This window comes from Vulpes lagopus, chromosome 12 (genome assembly GCF_018345385.1).
Source record: "Vulpes lagopus strain Blue_001 chromosome 12, ASM1834538v1, whole genome shotgun sequence".
Classification (NCBI taxonomy): Eukaryota; Metazoa; Chordata; class Mammalia; order Carnivora; family Canidae; genus Vulpes; species Vulpes lagopus.
This window is the reverse complement of record NC_054835.1, coordinates 6427855-6445629: the sequence shown is the minus strand read 5'-3', so window position 1 is coordinate 6445629 and position 17775 is coordinate 6427855. Positions and strand designations below refer to the sequence as shown.

Below are 17775 nucleotides of genomic sequence, written 5' to 3'. Positions count from 1 at the left end.
CTCCAGGAGCCTCTCACATCACATTCCAACTCCAAGTAGAGCCCTGCAGTCTGCTCTGACAACATCCCTGCTGGTCAGGGACCGTCATTTCCATCTACTGTTGCCACCTCAAATGCTGCCTGTACCAGGCACTCGCTGAAATGCTTGCTGAATGAATGCATATTGTATCTTTTTGAATCTGATTCATCAACACTTTGAATCACCGATCCTAGTCCTCGGAGCATGGGCCTGGGTCCATCCATCCCCACTTCCTGAACACGGGGAGGGGCTCGGTATTTGAGGAGAGAATGAGACTTCCTCCAGGCCACAGGAAGATGGTCTATTCTCCTACCCTGGTCTGGTTTTCTCTTCAACTATAAAACCAGGGCCTTCCCCAGGAAACAGAGGTGAGGAGGAAAGGAGACAGAGCCCACAAAGAGGATGGAGCCCAGTGCTATGCACACTTGGAGTCCAAGCTGTGATTTATGTACCTGACTGGGTCTAGCGCCTGGGAAGAAGGGAGAGACAACGGCCTCCAAGGGCAGAGCAGCCCAACACAGAAAGGAGGTAGTGGATGGACCAGAGCGGACCCAGACTGGCTACACCTGACCTCTAGGGTGGGGCCGAACCTGCCAGATCCTTGTAGCCCCAGCCCCTGCTGCCACCCTTACTCACATGGTCTTCAAAGGTCACATCCTCCCTGGACACACCCATGTTGGCCTTGGCAATACCAGGCTGGATGATCATTTCCCTCAGGAACTGAGAGTACAGCTCCCTGTGGAAGAGAAGAGGAGAGACAGATGATCCCAAAAGTTCCTTCCAGGCAACCAAACCAGAGAAGCTGCAACAGGGGGAAGATGGGTTCAGCCCCAGCTGCTCTCACATGAAAGCCCTCCCATCACCCCTCTTTCTCATGGTCTCACCTCTGCTTGGCCAGGATGGAGGTCCATGAGGCTCTTTCCAAGGGGAGGTAGTTCAAGAGAATCTGCAAAGAGGGAGAGGATCAAAGCTCTGGTGACTCTCTAGCTCAGTCCCAGACAGTAGATGGAGGCTGACTGGTCTCAAAGAAAATGTCTAATAAAGCCAAGAGAAGACCAGATGGGCTAGAACCCACAAGTGGAAGTGTGGACTGGGGGTAGCCTCCATTCTCCTCTCCACTGCCTCCCTCCTTCTCTATCCCAAACCAGCCCTTTCCTCTGCTTTTCTTCACACAGACTCTCCAAAATGATAATAAAACCTAGTGCTCAGAGGCTGGAAACTGGGCTTTGGCTCCCACCTCAGCTAATAGCTGCAGGCAAAGCATGGCCTTTCTTTGTCACATTAAGCATCACTTCACTGTACTATACAGACTAGGAAGGAGATGGCTTCACTGCTACTACAAAGCATCCCATCCCCAAGAGGATCCTGGAGGGGGTATCAAGAACAGAAAACACACAACTTCCCAGAAAAGTGTCCTCAAACAAGCAAGGAAAGGTGCAGAACCAGAAGGGGCCGGGGTGGGGGTAGCCCATGCAGGAACCCAAGGACTCTCAGCAGAGCAGACACCCCAGCCCAGGCACACCCACCTTCCAGCAGAGGCACCGCAGTCCGCCCTCACAGGGGATGCCTGTGGACACAGCAGGCGAGAGTCACGCCCCAGGCCAGAGGCCCCAGACCCCCAGCCCTCCACCTCAAAGCCAGCTGGCAGGCAGCAGAGCAGGCAAGAAGTACTCCTTCAAGGATCATTTTCTGTCACAACAATGACTGGACTGGATGCTAAATCTGTATATTTCCCTCCATGACTCCTGCCCCCAGGCCAGAGCTCCCTCAGTGTGGAATGTTCTTTTGGGGATAACCCTTCTCATTCTCTGCATTTCTTCCTCTGGGCAGCGTTAACTCAGCACCCTCTCTTCCCAATCAAAGTCATATCTTATCTCTTGTTACACATGATAATGGCTCCGTGACTTCTCCATAGCATCCATCACAATCAGGATGATCTACCATAGTTTGTGTATTTAACATCTGTATCCCTGACCCCTGGGTAAGCCCCAGAAAGACATGCACCAAATGTGTCTTATATTACCTATCCCTAGCATGGGGCACAGCACACGGAAGGCATACCATAAATATTTGTGGAACATAAACTAAGCTATGAATGATACGTCTTTGTGCTTTATGGACATTATTTCACTTAACCCTCATTAGAACCCTAGTAAATCCGAAGGTTCGCTTTGTTGTCCGCATCTTACAGATAAAAAAACTATCTGTAATGACAGAGCAATCAAGGACTCAAACACGGGTCTGTCTTAACTCTATAGCCCAAACTCAACTGCTACTGCAGAATGGCTCCCCCGAGGCCTGGTAGATTCTTCAGTGTGGTATACATCCTGTGACCCATCAAGATCTTCAGGGTCTAAGTATCACCCCTGAACAAAAAACAAACTCTTCCTGCAATACTGTCAGGAACCCTGCTAAAGCAGCTGTTGCTCCAGGATCCCTAACATTGTGAATGGGAGCTAATGCCCTCACCTCAGAATCTGAACAGGCAGGAGAAGAGCAAGTCAAGAATGCCTTGCTGACAAGGTCACAAGGGCCAAGCAGTAACAAGAACCTACACAGAATACCTTGGGGTATTTTAAAAGATAAGCTAAAAAATCTCTGTGCTGGAAGATTAACCATGCCACAGAGGGCAAAGTCAAACATGGCTGAAGTTGAGCTCCTAAAGTCAGGTTCTCAAGGCTTAACCAAAGTTCACTATGGCCTGAGTCAGCTTTGTTCCCCTGGGAGGGAATAAGGAACTGCTCTGCAGCTAACCAAATTCTACAACACAGGAAGTTTGCTGAGGAGTGAGGAAGACCCTGCAGCGGCTCCAGGCTCAAGTGTCCTCTGGCTCCAGCCTCCCAGCCTCCCAACTTCCCAGCCTCCCAACTTCCCAGCCTCCCGTGTTCAGCCTTCTCCAGTTACTCTCAGCAAGCAGCAAGCACCACTTACAGGCCAGGAAACATCCTAAGGCTCACAGGCATGCTCTTGGTGGTCAGGGCAGTCAAGGATAGTTCAGAGTCACAGAATCTGGAAAAGTCTCCAGGAGGTCGGCTAGCCCCCAGAACTGATCGGGTGTGGCCTTGTGCACCTTCCCCTCCATTCAAACCATAATGCTGCTCTGGGAAAACCTTCAACACAGACAGCTGCCGCTTACCACTAAAACTGAGTTCCCGAAGCTTTTCCAAGACGATGGTGGGCTCCTTCAGGACATCCTGGAAATCTGCAATCCTGGAAGGTGGGATGGGGAGGCAAATGAAGCACACCCAAACCCGAGTAACAGACTTAGTGATCACTCCTGAAGCCCAAAGATCTCCTTGTCACCAGTCTTCCAACAGTTCCTCCCGCCCCTCGGGGACATAAAGACAGCAAAGCTCAGTCAAGGTCCTGGCCAAAGACATCTTTGGGAAACTACATAACTACCCATCACTTCTTACTCCAAACCCCAAAACATAAATGTTTTTGTCTAGAGGTTCTCAAACGCACACTATGAAACCAGACACATTTCTCATATTCGGTGAGCTGGCATTTATTGGGCACTTCCTGCTGGCCAGGCCCAGCCCACAGGGCCACTATCTGAACTCAAGGAACCCCAGGAACCAGGAGTAACATGATCCCTAGACAACAGGCCTGTGTAATCCGCCCGCAGCTCCCAAGGCTCAAAAATATAACGATTAGAAGACCTCTGGGCTGGCCAGCAATCAAGGACAAAAGGTTTAGAGGAAAATTGAACAGTGAGCAAAATTTGGCTGTTGCTGCAGGATTTGACCTGGGGGAAGGAAAACTGGAGAATCCAGGTTGTCCAGCATGCCTCGTAAGAACCGGGCAAGGGGGATGAGGAGTATTTGGAGGGGAAGGTACCGGGCAGAGGATGAACAAGGGAGACAAGAACGGGGGGATGGGGAGCTGAGGAGCGGGGCATCGAGGCTCTGGATGAGGAAGGCACCGGGAAGGGGGAAACCCGGGGTCCAGAAGGAAGGCGGGGTGGGGGGCACTGGGGAGCATTAGAGGTGCCTCGGCCCCGTGCCCCCTCAGGCCCATAGGCAGTGAGGCTGGAAAGTGGGCACCGAGATCCTCTCCCGGGGCGGGGGTCCCCGACTCCTGGCCGCACCTGCACCCCCCTCGGCAAGGCAGGCAGGGCAGCCCGGCCTGGCGTGGTGGAGCCGGGTTGGCCCCCGTGGCCCTTACCTGCTCTTGTGCAGACTCGACATGGTGTTGACTTCCGGATCCCCCGCTGCCTCTACCGCCTCCGCCGCCGCCGCCCCCTAGGGACGCGGGGCTCTCTGCAAAAGCCTCCGACCCGAAACGCAGCCGCGCGCGCGCGCGTTCCGGCTCGCCCCGCCCCCTGCGCCCGGCCCCGCCCCGCTCATGTGCCGCCCCTCCCCCGCCGACGCCGCGCGGCCCCCCCACCTCCCTTCCCTGGTCCTGCAGCCCGAGTCCCGACGCGCGGGGGACCGCGCTGTCGGTGTGCCCGAGGCCTGTTCTTGGCGCTTCGCTGGGCCTCAGTTTCCGTCTATGCAACGTAGCTCTCACCCTGTGCTCGGCCTTACCCGGTCCTTGGCGGCCTTATGCGGTGGCGACATTGTGTCGGGGACGTGCACCTTCCCTGCTCCGCCGCTCGGGCCTCCGGCTGGTCTTTCACTGCGGGGTCCTCCCCGCCTAGGGCAGCGGTTCCCGCAGCGACAGTCGGCAGGAGGACTGTGGTTCAAGATCCAGCAGATGGAGGAGCAGGACGACAGTTCAGGGTTTCCTGGGTTTTTGGAGTAGGTGAACGTGAAATTTACCACATCGGAACAATAGAAGTAGAAAGCCAGGATTTCAGGAGCCTTCCCAAGGAAAGACAGTTGGCAGCCTTAGAACGATTTCCCCTACACGTATGTGTGCAAATGTGCAAAATTGTCCTTATTTTTAAAATTTATTCACTGATGGGTGAAAAGTTTATCGCTGGACTGGGAAACCTCAAAACCCCCCTCCAGCTCTCAGCACTTCTCTGCTCCATGAAGCCCACACACAGATAATGTCTTCCTTTATTCACCAATCCCAGATTTTTGCTCCCACTTGTGTGCTATGTGTTGAGCTAGCTAAGTGTTTCTGTAGAATACGAAGATTAAGTTCTTGTATGAAATGCAATAAATAAATAAATGTCATAACTGCACAACAGGAAAGGAATATTTTTCCAGGTAAAAAGAATATCAGCCAGTCCTTTTTTTTTAAATTTATTTTAAAGGGAGAAGCAGGCTCTATGCAAGGAGCTCAACGTGGGACTTGATTCCAGGTCTCCGGGATCACACCCTGGACTGCAGGCGGCGCTAAACCGCTGAGCTAGCCGGGCTGCCCCAGCCAGCCCTTTAAAATGTTGGTTAGGGGCTCCTGGGTGGCTCAATTCATTGAGCATCTGCTTAGGGGTCAGATCATGAACCCAGGATCCAGGGATCAAGCCTGAGTTGAACTCCTTGCTCATCAGAGAGCCTGCTTCTCCTTACTCCCTCCACCTGCTGCTCCTTCTGCTCATGCACCCTGTCAAATCAATAAAATCTTTAAAAAATAAATAAAATGTTGGGCACCTGGGTGGCTCTCTCGGTTGAGTATCTGCCTTTGGCTCAGGTCATGATCCCGAGTTCCAAAATCAAATTCTCCAGCAGGCTCCCTGCTCAGTGAGAGTCTGCTTCTCCCTCTTCCCCACACCGTGCTCATGCTTTCTCCCTCTCTCTCTCTCTCTCTCTCTCGCTCTCGCTCTCTCTCTCTTTCTGTCTTTCAAATAAATAAAATCTTTTAAAAAGTTAAATAAAATGTTGGTTAGGAAGAAAAATGATATGTTGAGGAAATTGTAGACAGTTGGCTAGCATTTAAGAAAAAGTTCTATTTCTATCTCACATCTGACAGAAAAATAAGTTATAGATGAATTGAAGTTCTATAAGGGAAAATCTATAGGATTAGAAGAAATATATAGAAAAATGTTTATAATCTTGGGGAAGGAAGACACAAGAAGCCATGAAAGATAAGACAGATAAATAACTACATAAAATTTAAAATCTCTATATGGCAAAGTAAAAGATAAACGCCAACAGGAAAACATATGCACCCTTTGTGATAACATGTGAATCTTCCTAACATATAAAGAGTTCTTAAATCAACAAGAAAGAGACAAACACACTCGTGGGACAGAAAATAAGCATTCATTCATTTGAGAAATTCATTGAGTGTCTAGGATGTGCCAGGTATTATCTAGTATTGGGAACTTAGATGTGAACAAAACAGACAAAAATCCCTGCCCTTGAAGCATTGATATTTTCATGAAGGAGACACATAAGATAAGTCAGTAAAGGGGATCCCTGGGTGGCTCAACGGTTTAGCGCTGCCTTCAGCCCAGGGTGTGATCCTGGAAACCCAGGATCGAGTCCTGTGTCGGGCTCCCTGCGTGGAGCCTGCTGCTCCCTCTGCCTGTGTCTCTGCATCTCTCTCTCTCCTCTCTGTGTTCTCATGAATAAATAAATAAAATCTTTAAAAAAAAAAAAAGAGCAATTTAACAAGTACTAATACAGTTTTGTTAATTTGTATTTAACTTTCTATATCGAAATACTGTAAGCTCCCAGGAAGCTACAAAGATAGTATAGAGAGATCCTTTGTACCCCTTACTCAGCTTCCCCCACTAGTTTCACTTTTATACAATTCTACCAACTTCGAGATATATTTGATGTTCCATCAGCTTCCCATGTTTAAAGGATACGCTTACAAATGTTTAGATGTGTGTGTGTGTGCATGTGTGTGTGTATAGAACTCTGAAACCATCACCACAATTAAAATAGTAAGCATATCCCTCAAAAGATTCTTCCTGCCCTTTTGTAGCTTCTGATTTCTTCCTCTTTTTGCACGCCCTCACCTCCCCCCCATCCAAGCAACCACCGATCTGCTTTCCATCACTGTAGATTAGTTTGCATTTTCTATAATTGTATATAAAAGGGAACATAGGCTCTGTGCTCGTTTTTTTATATAAATTTTATTTATTTGTTTATTCATGAAAGACACAGAGAGAGAAAGGCAGAGACACAGGCAGAGGGAGAAGCAGGCTCCATGCTGGGAGCCTGATGTGGGACTTGATCCTGGGTCTCCAGGATCACGACCTGAGCTGGAGGCAGATGCTTAACCGCTGAGCCACTCAGGCTTCCCTCTGTGCTTGTTTTTATCTGGCTTCGGTCACTCAGCATAATTATTTTGAGATTCGTGCATGCTATATAGCATGTATCAGCACTTCACTACATTTGTTTGTTTGTTTGTTTGTTTGTTTGTTTGTTTGTTTGTTTTTAAGTAATCTCTACACCAAACTTGGGGCTTGAACTTACAACCCTGAGAACAAGAGCCCCATGTTCTATGGACTGAGCTAGCCCAGCAACCTCACTTCATTCCTTTTTATTGCTGTGTAGATTCCATTTTATGAATACACCATAGCTTATCCATTCACCTGTTGATGAGTATTTGGGTTGTTTCTATTTGTTGCTATTCAACTACAGCTGCTATGAACATCCATGCACAAGACTTTATATATGGACATATGCTTTCTTTTTTCTTGGAGTGGAATGGCTGGATGAATTTTAAATTTTTAAGAAACTGCCAAACCAGTGTGCCTTGATGGCTCAGTCAAACATCTGCCTTTGGCTCAGGTCATGATCCTAGGACACCGATCTGATGACATTGACATTGAGTCCTGCTGAGCAGGGAGCCTGCTTTTCCCTCTCCCTCTGCTTCTCCTTCTCCTTCTGCTGCTCCCCCTGCTGTGCTCTCTCCCTCTTTCTGTGTCAAATAGATAAATAAAATCTTTTTAAAAAGAAGAAAGAAAGAAACTGTCAAACCATTTTCCAACATGGTTGTGCCTTTTTACGCACACAGCAGCAGTGTGTGAAAGTCCCTGTTGCAGCACATCCTCACCAACACTTAGTATGGTTGGACTTTTTCATTTTGACATTCTAGTAGATGAGTAGTGGTATATTATTATAGTTTTATTTTTTTAAGATTTTATTTATTTATTCATAAGAGACACAGAGAGAGTGGCAGAGACATAGGTATCGGGAGAAGCTGGCTCCCTGAGGGAAGCCTGATGTGGGACTCAATCCTGGTACTCAGAACCACGCCCTGAGCTGAAAGCAGACACTCAACAGTTGAGCTACCCCGGCGCACCCTCTTATTGTAGTTTTAATATGCATTTCCTTAAGACTAATGATGTTGAGTATCTTCTGTTTTCCATTCATATATGTCATTTGAAAAAGTTATCTATTCAAATCTACTGCTCATTTTTTAATTATATTCCCTGCTTTCTTACTGAAATTGAGTCTTGAGAATTCTTTAGATTTCTTGGATACAAGTCTATTTGATTTTTATTTTCAACTGTGGTAAAATAAACATAGCATAAAATTAACCATCTTAACCATTTTTAAGTGTAAAGCTCAATAGTATAAAGTATATTCACAAAGTTGTGCCAACAATCTCAGGAACTCTTTTCGTTTTGTAAAAGTGAAACTGTGCTCTCTAAACAAGTCATTCCCCCTCCTTCTTCCCCACCCCCCTGCCCTTGGATATTCACATTCTACCCTCTGTCTGTATGAATTTCACCACTCTAGGTACACGTATGTGGGATCATATAGTATTGGTCTTTTTGTGACTGCCTTATTTTACTTAGCATGATATCTTCAAGGCTCATCCACACTGCAGTATGAGTTAGAATGTCATTCCTTTCAAAGACTGAATAATATTCCATTGTGTGTGTAAATATATATACATATATTATATATTCATACACACACACATACATATATGGTTTATCCATCCATCTGTTGCAACATGTGTTGCTTCCACCTTTTGGCTGTTGTGAATAATGCTACTATGAACATGAGTGTACAAATATTTCTTCAAGACTCTGTTTTCAGGGGCACCTGTGTGGTTCAGTTGGTTGAGCGTCCAACTCTTTACCTCAGCTCAGATCTTGATCTTAGGGTCATGAGTGCAAGCCCTACATTGGGCTCCATGTGGGGCATCAAGCCTACTTAAAAAATTTAAAAATTAAATAAAAGGCTGTTTTCAATGCTTTGTGTATATAGCTAGAAGTTGAGTTCCTGGGCCATACAGAGAATTAACATTCTATTTTTATTTATTTATTTTTAAGATTTTTGGTTTTGTTTTTTTTTAAGATTTTATTTATTTATTCATGAGAGACACACAGAGAGAGGCACAGAGACATATAAAGAGGGAGTAGCAGACTCCCTGTGCGGAGCCTGATCCAGGACTCTGGGATCACGCCCTGAGCCAAAGGCAGATGCTCAACCACTGAGCCACCCAGTCGTCCCAAGATTTTTGGTTTTTTAAAAGGATCTCTACACCTAGCATGGGGTTCAAACTTACAACCCAGAGATCAAGAGTCCATGTCCTGTGGACTAAACCAGCCAGGTGCCCCCATTCTGTTTTTAATTTTTCGAGGAACTACCATACTTTTTTCCATAATGGCTGTACCCATTCACATTTCGCACCCACAGTACACAAGAATTCAAATTTCCCTACCTTCTTGCCAACACTTTCCTTTTCTTTGATCATAGGTATCTTAATGGGTACAAGTCTTTTAAAAATATGTGATTTACAGATATTTTCTCCCAGCCTGGGCTTGCCCTCATATTCTCTTAACAATGTTTTTCTTTTTTTTTTTTTAAGTTATGATTTTTTTTAAATTTTATTTATTTATGATAGGCACACACACAGAGAGAGAGGCAGAGACATAGGCAGAGGGAGAAGCAGGCTCCATGCACCGGGAGCCCGACGTGGGATTCTATCCCCGGTCTCCAGGATCGCGCCCTGCGCCAAAGGCAGGCGCTAAACCGCTGCGCCACCCAGGGATCCCCAACAATGTTTTTCAAAGAGCAGGAGTTCCTAATTTTGATAAGGTCTGACATTCCTTTGATGTCATATCTAAGAAACTTTTGCCTATTTCAATATCACAAAGGTTTTCTCCTACACGTTCTATAATTTTAGGTTCTACATTTAGGTCTATGATCCATTTAAAAATATTTACAATCCATGTTGAGTTCATTTTTATAAATGAGGTGAGGTAGGGATCAAAGTTCATTTACTTCCACATGAGTATCCAACTATGCCAGCACCATTTGTTGACAAGGATTTCTCCTTTCTCCAACTAAATTGCTTTGGCACCTTTGGCAATTAATCTCATGTGGGGGATCTATTTACAGACTCTATGTTTTGTTGATATCTTTGTCTATCTTTTTGGCCTCAGAACACTATGTAAGTACCTTTATAATAAGTCTTGAAGCTCCTTCATACTGTAGCCCTATAATTCTTTTTTTTTTTAATTTAATTTTATTTATTTATGAGAGACACAGAGAGAGAGGCATAGACACGGGCAGAGGGAGAAGCAATATCCCTGAGGGGAGACCAATGAGGGGACTTGCTCCCAGGACCCCAGGATCATGCCCTGAGCCGAAGGCAGATGCTCAACCACTGAGCCACCCAGGTCCCTAGCCCTATAATTCTGTAGCATTATAATAAGCCTTGATGGTGTAACTCCATTAACTCTGTTCCTCTTTTTCAAAGTTGTTTCAGCTTTTGCATTTGGTCCTTTGCATTCCATATGAACCTCAGAATCAGCTTGTGATTTTCTAGGGCAAAAAAAGTTGCTGGAATTTTTCTTTTTGCTGGGATTTTTATTGGGACTGCACTGAATCTATAGATCAATTTGCAAATAATCGATACCTTAACACTACTGAATCACCTGTTCCATGAACGTAAAATTCTTCTCCATTTATTTAAGTCTTTAATATCTCTCAGCAATGCTTTGTAGTTTCCAAGGTAGAAGTCTTATGCATAATTAGTCAGATTTATCCCCAAATATCTCATACTTCTGTTGCTATCATAAGTGGTATTTTTAAATTTCCATTTCCAACTATTTGTTACTGGAATACAGAGATACCAGTTTTGTTTTGTTTTTTTACATTTGTTTTTATTTAATTTTGATTTGCCAACATATAGCCTAACACCCAGTGCTCATTCAGTCAAGTGCCCTCCTCAGTGCAGAGATACCATTCTTTTAAATTTTATTATTATTTATAATAACAAAATTAATTTTTTAGGTTTTATTTATTTAAGTAATCTCTACACCTAATGTAGGCCTCCCGTTCACAAACCCAAGATCAAGAGTCACATGCTCTACTAAGCCAGGAAGGCACCGCTAATAAAATTAATTTATAACAAATTATTATTTAATATTTACTTTTAATTGCTTTTATTTAACTTGTATCCTGAAATCTTGCTAAACTCACTCATTAGTTTGAGAAGCTTTTTTGTAGATTCCCTAGAACTTTCTATACAGACTATTGTTTTCATTGCCTCAGACTTCTGTAACAAGTTACCATGGACTCTGTGGTCTATTCTATTGAGAATTCAATGTATTTTGTTAAGTTTTTCTTCTTTTTTTTTAAGATTTTATTTATTTATTTATTCATTCATTCATTCATTCATTCATTCATGAGAGAGAGGCAGAGACACAGGCAGAGGGAAAAGCAGGCTCCCTGCAGGGAGCCTGATGTGAGACTTGATTCCAGGACTCCAGGATCACAACCTGAGCCAAAGGCAGACGCTCAACCGCTGAGCCACCCAGGCGTCCCGTTAAGTTTTTATTTTGTTAAAAATTCCTAACAGAATGTTTGCATCTCTATCCACAAGGGATAGGGGAGCCTGGGTGGTTCATTCGGTTAAGCATGTGGGACACTTAATTTTGGCTCTGATCAAGATCTCAGGGTCATGAAATCAACCCCAGAGGAGTGTACAGTCAGGCTCTATGATGGGCATAGAAACTGCTTAAGATTCTCTTTCTCTACCTCTGCCACCCACCACTAACACCCCCTGCCACTCATACTCAAACACTCTCTCTTTCTGAAAATAAAATAAAAATATAAGTGCATTTTAAGATTTTTAAAAATATTTTATTTATTCCTGAGAGACACACAGAGAGAGGCAGAGGCAGAGTCATAAGCAGAGGGAGAAGCAGGCTACTTGGGAACCCATATAGGACTCAATCCCAGAACCCCGGAACACACCCTGAGCCGAAGACAGATGCTCAACCACTGAACCACCCAGCCATCCCTATAAGTGCGTTTTAACTGCTTTACTGGGATATAACTCATATTCTACACATTTATTTTTTTAAGATTTTATTTATTTATGAGAGAGAGAGAGAGAGAGAGAGAGAGGCTCCATGCAGGGAGCCCGACATGGGACTCTATCCCAGGTCTCCATCACACCCTGGGCTGAAGGCGGATCTATAGATCTATAGATCTGTCTATCCTGAACATATGAATAGACTCATACAGTATGGCCTTTTGTGACTGGTTTCTTTCATTTGGCACATTTTCAAGGTCCATCTATGTTGTAACATGTCAGCACTTCATTCCTTTTTATTGCCAAATAATATTCCATTGTATGAACATATGTCATATCATTCCCATGTTCCAGTTGATAAGACATTTGGGCTATTTCCACTTCTTGACTATTATGAATAATGCTGCTATGAACATTTTCCTTGGGGTATATACCTAGGAATGGAATTGCTGTGTCACATGATAACTCCGTCTAACTTTTAGAGGAACTGCCAAACTGTTTTCCAAAGCAGCTGCTCCTTTCAAAATTCCCACCAGCAATATACTAGAGTTCCCATCTCTCTACCTCCTCAGTAATACCTGTTATTGTCTATTCCTTTGATCAGATGTGGTCTTAGAGTGGTCTAAGAATATGAAGTTGTATCTCATTGTGATTTTATATATATATATATATATATATATATATATATATATATATATATATATACAGGGATCCTCACCAAACTGCTAAGAATGGTCATCTCTGGGGAAGGGGATGAAATTGGGGTTGGGTTAGGGTTTGAGTGGGGATTTTCATTTTTCCCCCCCACCATATATTTATTTCTGAAGTACTTGGGTGTGTTTTTGTTTATTTTGCAAGCAGGTCTTTTAGTAATTTGAAACCATCAATAGACTTTTCAAAGGATTCAAAATTGTACAAACATAGCTGCATATGGTTGAAGACTAAAATATAATATGCAAAATTTAAAAACATGCACAAAAGCAGTCAAGGCATTAGTATTGATGAGGCAGGGGCACCTGGGTGGCTCAGTGGTTGAGCGTCTGCCTTTGGCTCAGGTCCTGATCCTCGGGTCCTGGGATGGAGTCCACATCAGTTGCACTACAGGGAGCCTGCTTCTCCCTCCTCTTATGTCTCTGCCTCTGTGTCTCTCATGAATAAATAGAGAAGAAGAAAGAAGAAAGAAGAAAGAAGAGGAAGGAGGAAGAAGAGGAAAGAGGAGGAGGAGGAAGAAGAAGAAGAAGAAGAAGAAGAAGAAGAAGAAGAAGAAGAAGAAGAAGAGGAGGAGGAGGAGGAGGAAGAGGAGGAGGAGGAGGAGGAGGAGGGGGAGGGGAGGGGGAGGGAGAAGGGGAAGGAGAAGAAGAGAAGGAGAAGGAGAAGGAGAAGGAGAAGGAGAAGGAGAAGGAGAAGGAGAAGGAGAAGAAGAATTGGCGGGGGGGGGGGGGAGCGGATATGTCAAGAAAGTAGCTTCTAAACTGAGCCCAGAAGGTGGAAGAAAGAGCAAGCTGGCTATGTACACAGCGAGAGCGGTCCGTTGGGAAGATTATTTGAGCCCATAGGAGAGAAGAAGATCATTCAAAGACCCAAAGATGGGATCCCTGTGTGGCTCAGCGGTTTGGCACCTGCCTTCGGCCCAGGGTGTGATCCCAGGTTCCTGGGATCGAGTCCCTCGACGGGCTCCCTGCATGGAGCCTGCTTTTCTCTGTGTGTGTCTCTCATTAATAAATGCATAAAATCTTAAAAAAAAAAAAAAAAAAAGACCCAAAGATGCTTTAAAGCTGTGTGGATTGGAGAATGGGAGGGAGGGCAAGTCGGAGGAGGAGGACAAGAGCCTGGAGAGGTGATCCTAGTGGCCCGTGTCAGGGGTTGTAAGCAGGGGAGTTCTAAGTGGGAGAAAACCCCGCTCAGGGGATGGCAGGGGGGAGATCTGCGCGACCCCCAGGACTGGGTGACTGGACCCGAGGCCCAGGGAAACGTAGGCGCCAAGCGACTCCCACGCCCCCACGTGGCGGCCCGTTAAGCAGCGGGGGAAGCGGGCGCGCGGGGCCGCGTGGGAGCGCTACCTGCGGAGCTGGGTGGGGGGCGGGGGGACGTTCAATGGGGCGCGGGGGGGCGGCGACAGGGGGCGCCCAGAGAGACGTCGGCGCTGACGCGGGAGGTGGAGTCCGTCCCGCCCGTCACCACTGCCCGGGCTCCTCTGGTCTGCCGGCCCCAGCGGGCCCCCCCTACTCCGAGGCAAGGGAGCCCCCGGAGCAGCGTGCTCGGGACCCAGCGGGGCCCACCCACACTCCGCAGCCCGCAGCCCCGGCCCCGCCGGGAGAGGAGCCGCCGCGCGCGCCCCGGAACCTTCGGCCGCCACCGCCCGCGTTCGCCGCGGGACCTGTCGGGGGAACCCGTTCGCTGTTGCTAAGGGGCGGCCCCGGAAGTGACGCGCCCCGGGTTTGTTGACAGCGGAGGCGGCGGCGGCTGCAGGCTCCGAGCCTCAGGAGCCGGATCGGGGGAGGGGCCGGGCCCCAGAGCCAGCACCCGGCGGCCCTCAGCCCCGCCCGCAGCCCTAAGGGCAAGGTAACGGCCACGGGGTCCCCCCCGGCGCGACCCCCTCCCACGCGGGGCTCCAGTCCCCGGGATCCCAAGCTCCGCCCCGCCGACCCCCGTCTCCCGCAGACCCCGGCCCTAGCCTGACGAGATGCCCTGTCTCCCTGGCGCTGTGGCTCCGGATTCCCCCGGGCCGCATCGCTTGCTTTCCTCGCGGAGGAAGCCAGTAAGCATCCCGTCCGCTCCCGGGGCGGAGGGATTTATCTGCGTCCGTCCCCTTTCCCTTCTGCCTCAGGCGCCTCGGCATCGCTGCTGCAACCTATTGCACAGGTCCATTGCGGCCAATGGTGGGAGGGCTCCTTTCTCTGCCCCTGCTGCCAGGTCTGAGAAACGTGCCTTTAAAACTGAGCTCCCTTCCTCCCGAAAGAAAATGACGCCCTGTCGGATGCCCCTACAAAATGGGGGATCCATATAGGATCCAAAGAACCAGCCTCTGCCCCTCCTACCTGTTGGACGAGCTTAAGTTCCACCAAAGCCATGCTTAAAAGCTCAGGGACGGCTTGGGTTCTGGAACGGCTCCCAAAAGGGATGACAAGGTGCAGGAAATCCAGCAGGATGAGAAAGGGATGGGCTTGGATTGCAAACCTGAGGGGCAAGGGAGCCTGATAGGTGAGTTGAAAGTGAAACTGACTGCTGGCCATTACAGTTTTGTGGGTGGAAATTGACTTGGCTGCTCTTTGGCCCAAGGAGTCCAAGATTTCCAGTCTTTGCCTTTGCCTGTCATTGGGCTTGGCTCATTAGGGAGGGGGAAGAAGGCTCATGCCTCCACGGGGGAAAAACACCCCCTGTAATCTTTCCTACAGAATGTTTCTTTTCAGGGTTCAAAATGGTTAGAATGAGTATTGGAAGACAGCTTTGAAAAGAGTTACAGGAGGCCAAGCTTAGAGCAGGAGGTGGTTGCCAGTGGTGAGGGGTCTCTGTTTCAGTTTATTGCTTCATTCAGAAAATAAGAAACCTGTAATATGTAGAGTGTCCATGGAGAAGAATAAAGCAGGAAGGGCCATGACAAGGGCCAGAGAGTGGGGTCACCTTTTTGGAGACGTTGATCAGAAAAGGTTGCTAATAAGGTGATATCTGAGCAAAGTCTCTAATAAGGTGACATCTGAAGGGAGGGAGGGAGCAAGCCACGCATCTGTCTACAGACAGAGCATTCAACAACAAGTGCAAAGGTCCTGAGGTTATACATCTGATGATTTTGAGAAACAACAAGAGGACAATAGAGTTGGAGCAAAGTGAAGGATGGGAAGAGTGGGAGCCAGATAATGGTGGGGAGAATGTCGGGGGCTGTCTCTGTGATACAGGGTCCCTGAGTATCTAAAGGAACACCCTGTCAGAACTGTACAAACATGGTGGTCAGAGAAAACAGATTTGTCTTAGATGACAAATAGCCATTATGCTCTGGCCCGGCATTTTTTTTTTTTTTTTTTTTTTTTTTTTTTTTTTTTTTTTATTCATGAGAGAGAGAGAGAGAGACAGGCAGAGGGAGAAGCAGGCTCCATGCATGGAGCCTGACGTGGGACTCAATCCCAGGTCTCCAGGATCAGGCCCCGGGCTGAAGGTGGCGCTAAACCCCTGAGCCCGCCGGGCTGCCATGGCCTGGCATTATAAGTACTCTTTTTCTATCTTTGTAGTGACCATTGATGGAATTAATACCAAAAGGACGGCCATAGAGCACTGTAGTTAGGTCATGTGGCTGCTTCCTGGTTGTGAGAACTTGGGCAAGGGACCATCTCATTGTCCTCATCTGTAAAATAGGGTTGTTGGGCTTAATGAGACATCAAGCACTGAAGTGCTTAGCACACTGTTTAGCATGGTTTAAGTACTTGGTATCTAACAGTTGTGATGATGGCAGTAGCCGTGATGAGGAACTGTTTGCATGTGTCTATCTCAAAGCCTTTCTTTTTAGCACCAGCTGGTGGTGCCACCAGCTCTGGCTGCCTCCCTGAGCTAGTAGAATTTTGCAGAACAGGGTGGGTGGGAGGGACACAGTGGATTCCTGTCACCCCTCAGTGGGAACAATGCTTGCATATCCTACAGGGAGGATGGTAGCTTGGTCTTGGATTTCTTGATGCCAGTAGAAGGTGGTGGGGGTTCACTGACACCTTACAGCTCTGAGTGTCTTTTTAAAAAGAGCACAGCAAATCCCCATTCTGCCATGTAAAATGGACAAAATGATACTGCCGACAGAAATGTGACATGAGGATAGGTTGGGAAGGGTGGTCTATGTTGGTTCCAGACGTGGTTGGGGTATGTGTGGCTGATCTGCTGATGGCGAGTGTTAATCGAAGAAGTACCCAGCAGAGGCTAAGATTTTGCAGCCTGCCTTATAGGGAGTGGAATAATGGCTGATCTCCCTGCTCACCCCTTAAGCCTGGACTTTATCATCAGGTCTGGGTCATAAACTGAACAGGGTGACTGGACCAGATGATTTAAAAATGAAAAGTCAAAGCTCTTGGATGCTGAGAGCCAGCATATCCGAGCAGCTGTTGTGGCTAGAACCTAGGACTAGCCACCTGGGGCCCTGGGTTCAAGCTCCAGCTCTGCTGCTAGCTCACCGTGTGAACTTGGGCAAGTTCCATCCCATCTGGGCTTCAGTTTTCCCATCTGTATATTAACCCTGAAGGCTGTTGGAAGGATGAAATGAGACATAAGTGGTGAAAGAATTTGGAGCACTCTAAAGCACTCTACAAAGGTAGAGAACAGTTCTTGTTATTATTATTTTTTAAGATTATTTATTTATTTATTCATAGAGATGCAGAGAGAGAGAGAGGCAGAGACACAGGCAGAGGGAGAAGCAGGCTCCATGCAGAGAGCCTGACATGGGACTCAATCCCAGGTCTTCAGGATCACGCCCTGGGCTGCAGGCGGCGCTAAACCGCTGCGCCACCGAGGCTGCCCAGTTCTTGTTATTATTATTAATGCTGTCGGTACCTCAGCTGTTCTTGACTCCTGAAATGCCACTTCACGGACCCCTGTTGGGTCATCTATTTTGGGACCAACTTTCTTTATCTGGCTCAGTCACTAAAGCTGATTTTT

General features: G+C 47.1%; 2 protein-coding genes across 7 annotated transcripts in view; one reads left to right on the top strand and one right to left on the bottom strand.

Annotated features, from left to right (window-relative positions):
- Window positions 1-15329, bottom strand: part of TBC1D13 (TBC1 domain family member 13) — a 28559-nt gene extending 13230 nt beyond the window's left edge. The window contains exons 1-6 of one of the 3 annotated variants that reach the window (XM_041724319.1): window positions 15186-15329; window positions 4186-4747; window positions 3155-3228; window positions 1545-1585; window positions 903-964; window positions 655-754 (exon numbers count right to left, since the gene is read on the bottom strand). In XM_041724319.1, the coding sequence (XP_041580253.1) occupies window positions 655-754; window positions 903-964; window positions 1545-1585; window positions 3155-3228; window positions 4186-4208 (300 nt within the window). In that variant the 5' untranslated portion in view covers window positions 4209-4747; window positions 15186-15329. Of the gene's footprint in view, window positions 1-654; window positions 755-902; window positions 965-1544; window positions 1586-3154; window positions 3229-4185; window positions 4748-15185 lie in introns of those variants that run through there. The other 2 variants (XM_041724318.1, XM_041724320.1) reach the window with 2 other exon arrangements.
- The window catches only part of ZER1 (zyg-11 related cell cycle regulator), a 30853-nt gene continuing 27587 nt past the window's right edge, over window positions 14510-17775 (top strand). Inside the window, exon 1 of one of the 4 annotated variants that reach the window (XM_041724317.1) lies at window positions 14510-14709. The gene's annotated coding sequence lies outside the window, so the exon portion shown is untranslated. Of the gene's footprint in view, window positions 14710-14761; window positions 14906-17775 lie in introns of those variants that run through there. The other 3 variants (XM_041724316.1, XM_041724313.1, XM_041724315.1) reach the window with 3 other exon arrangements.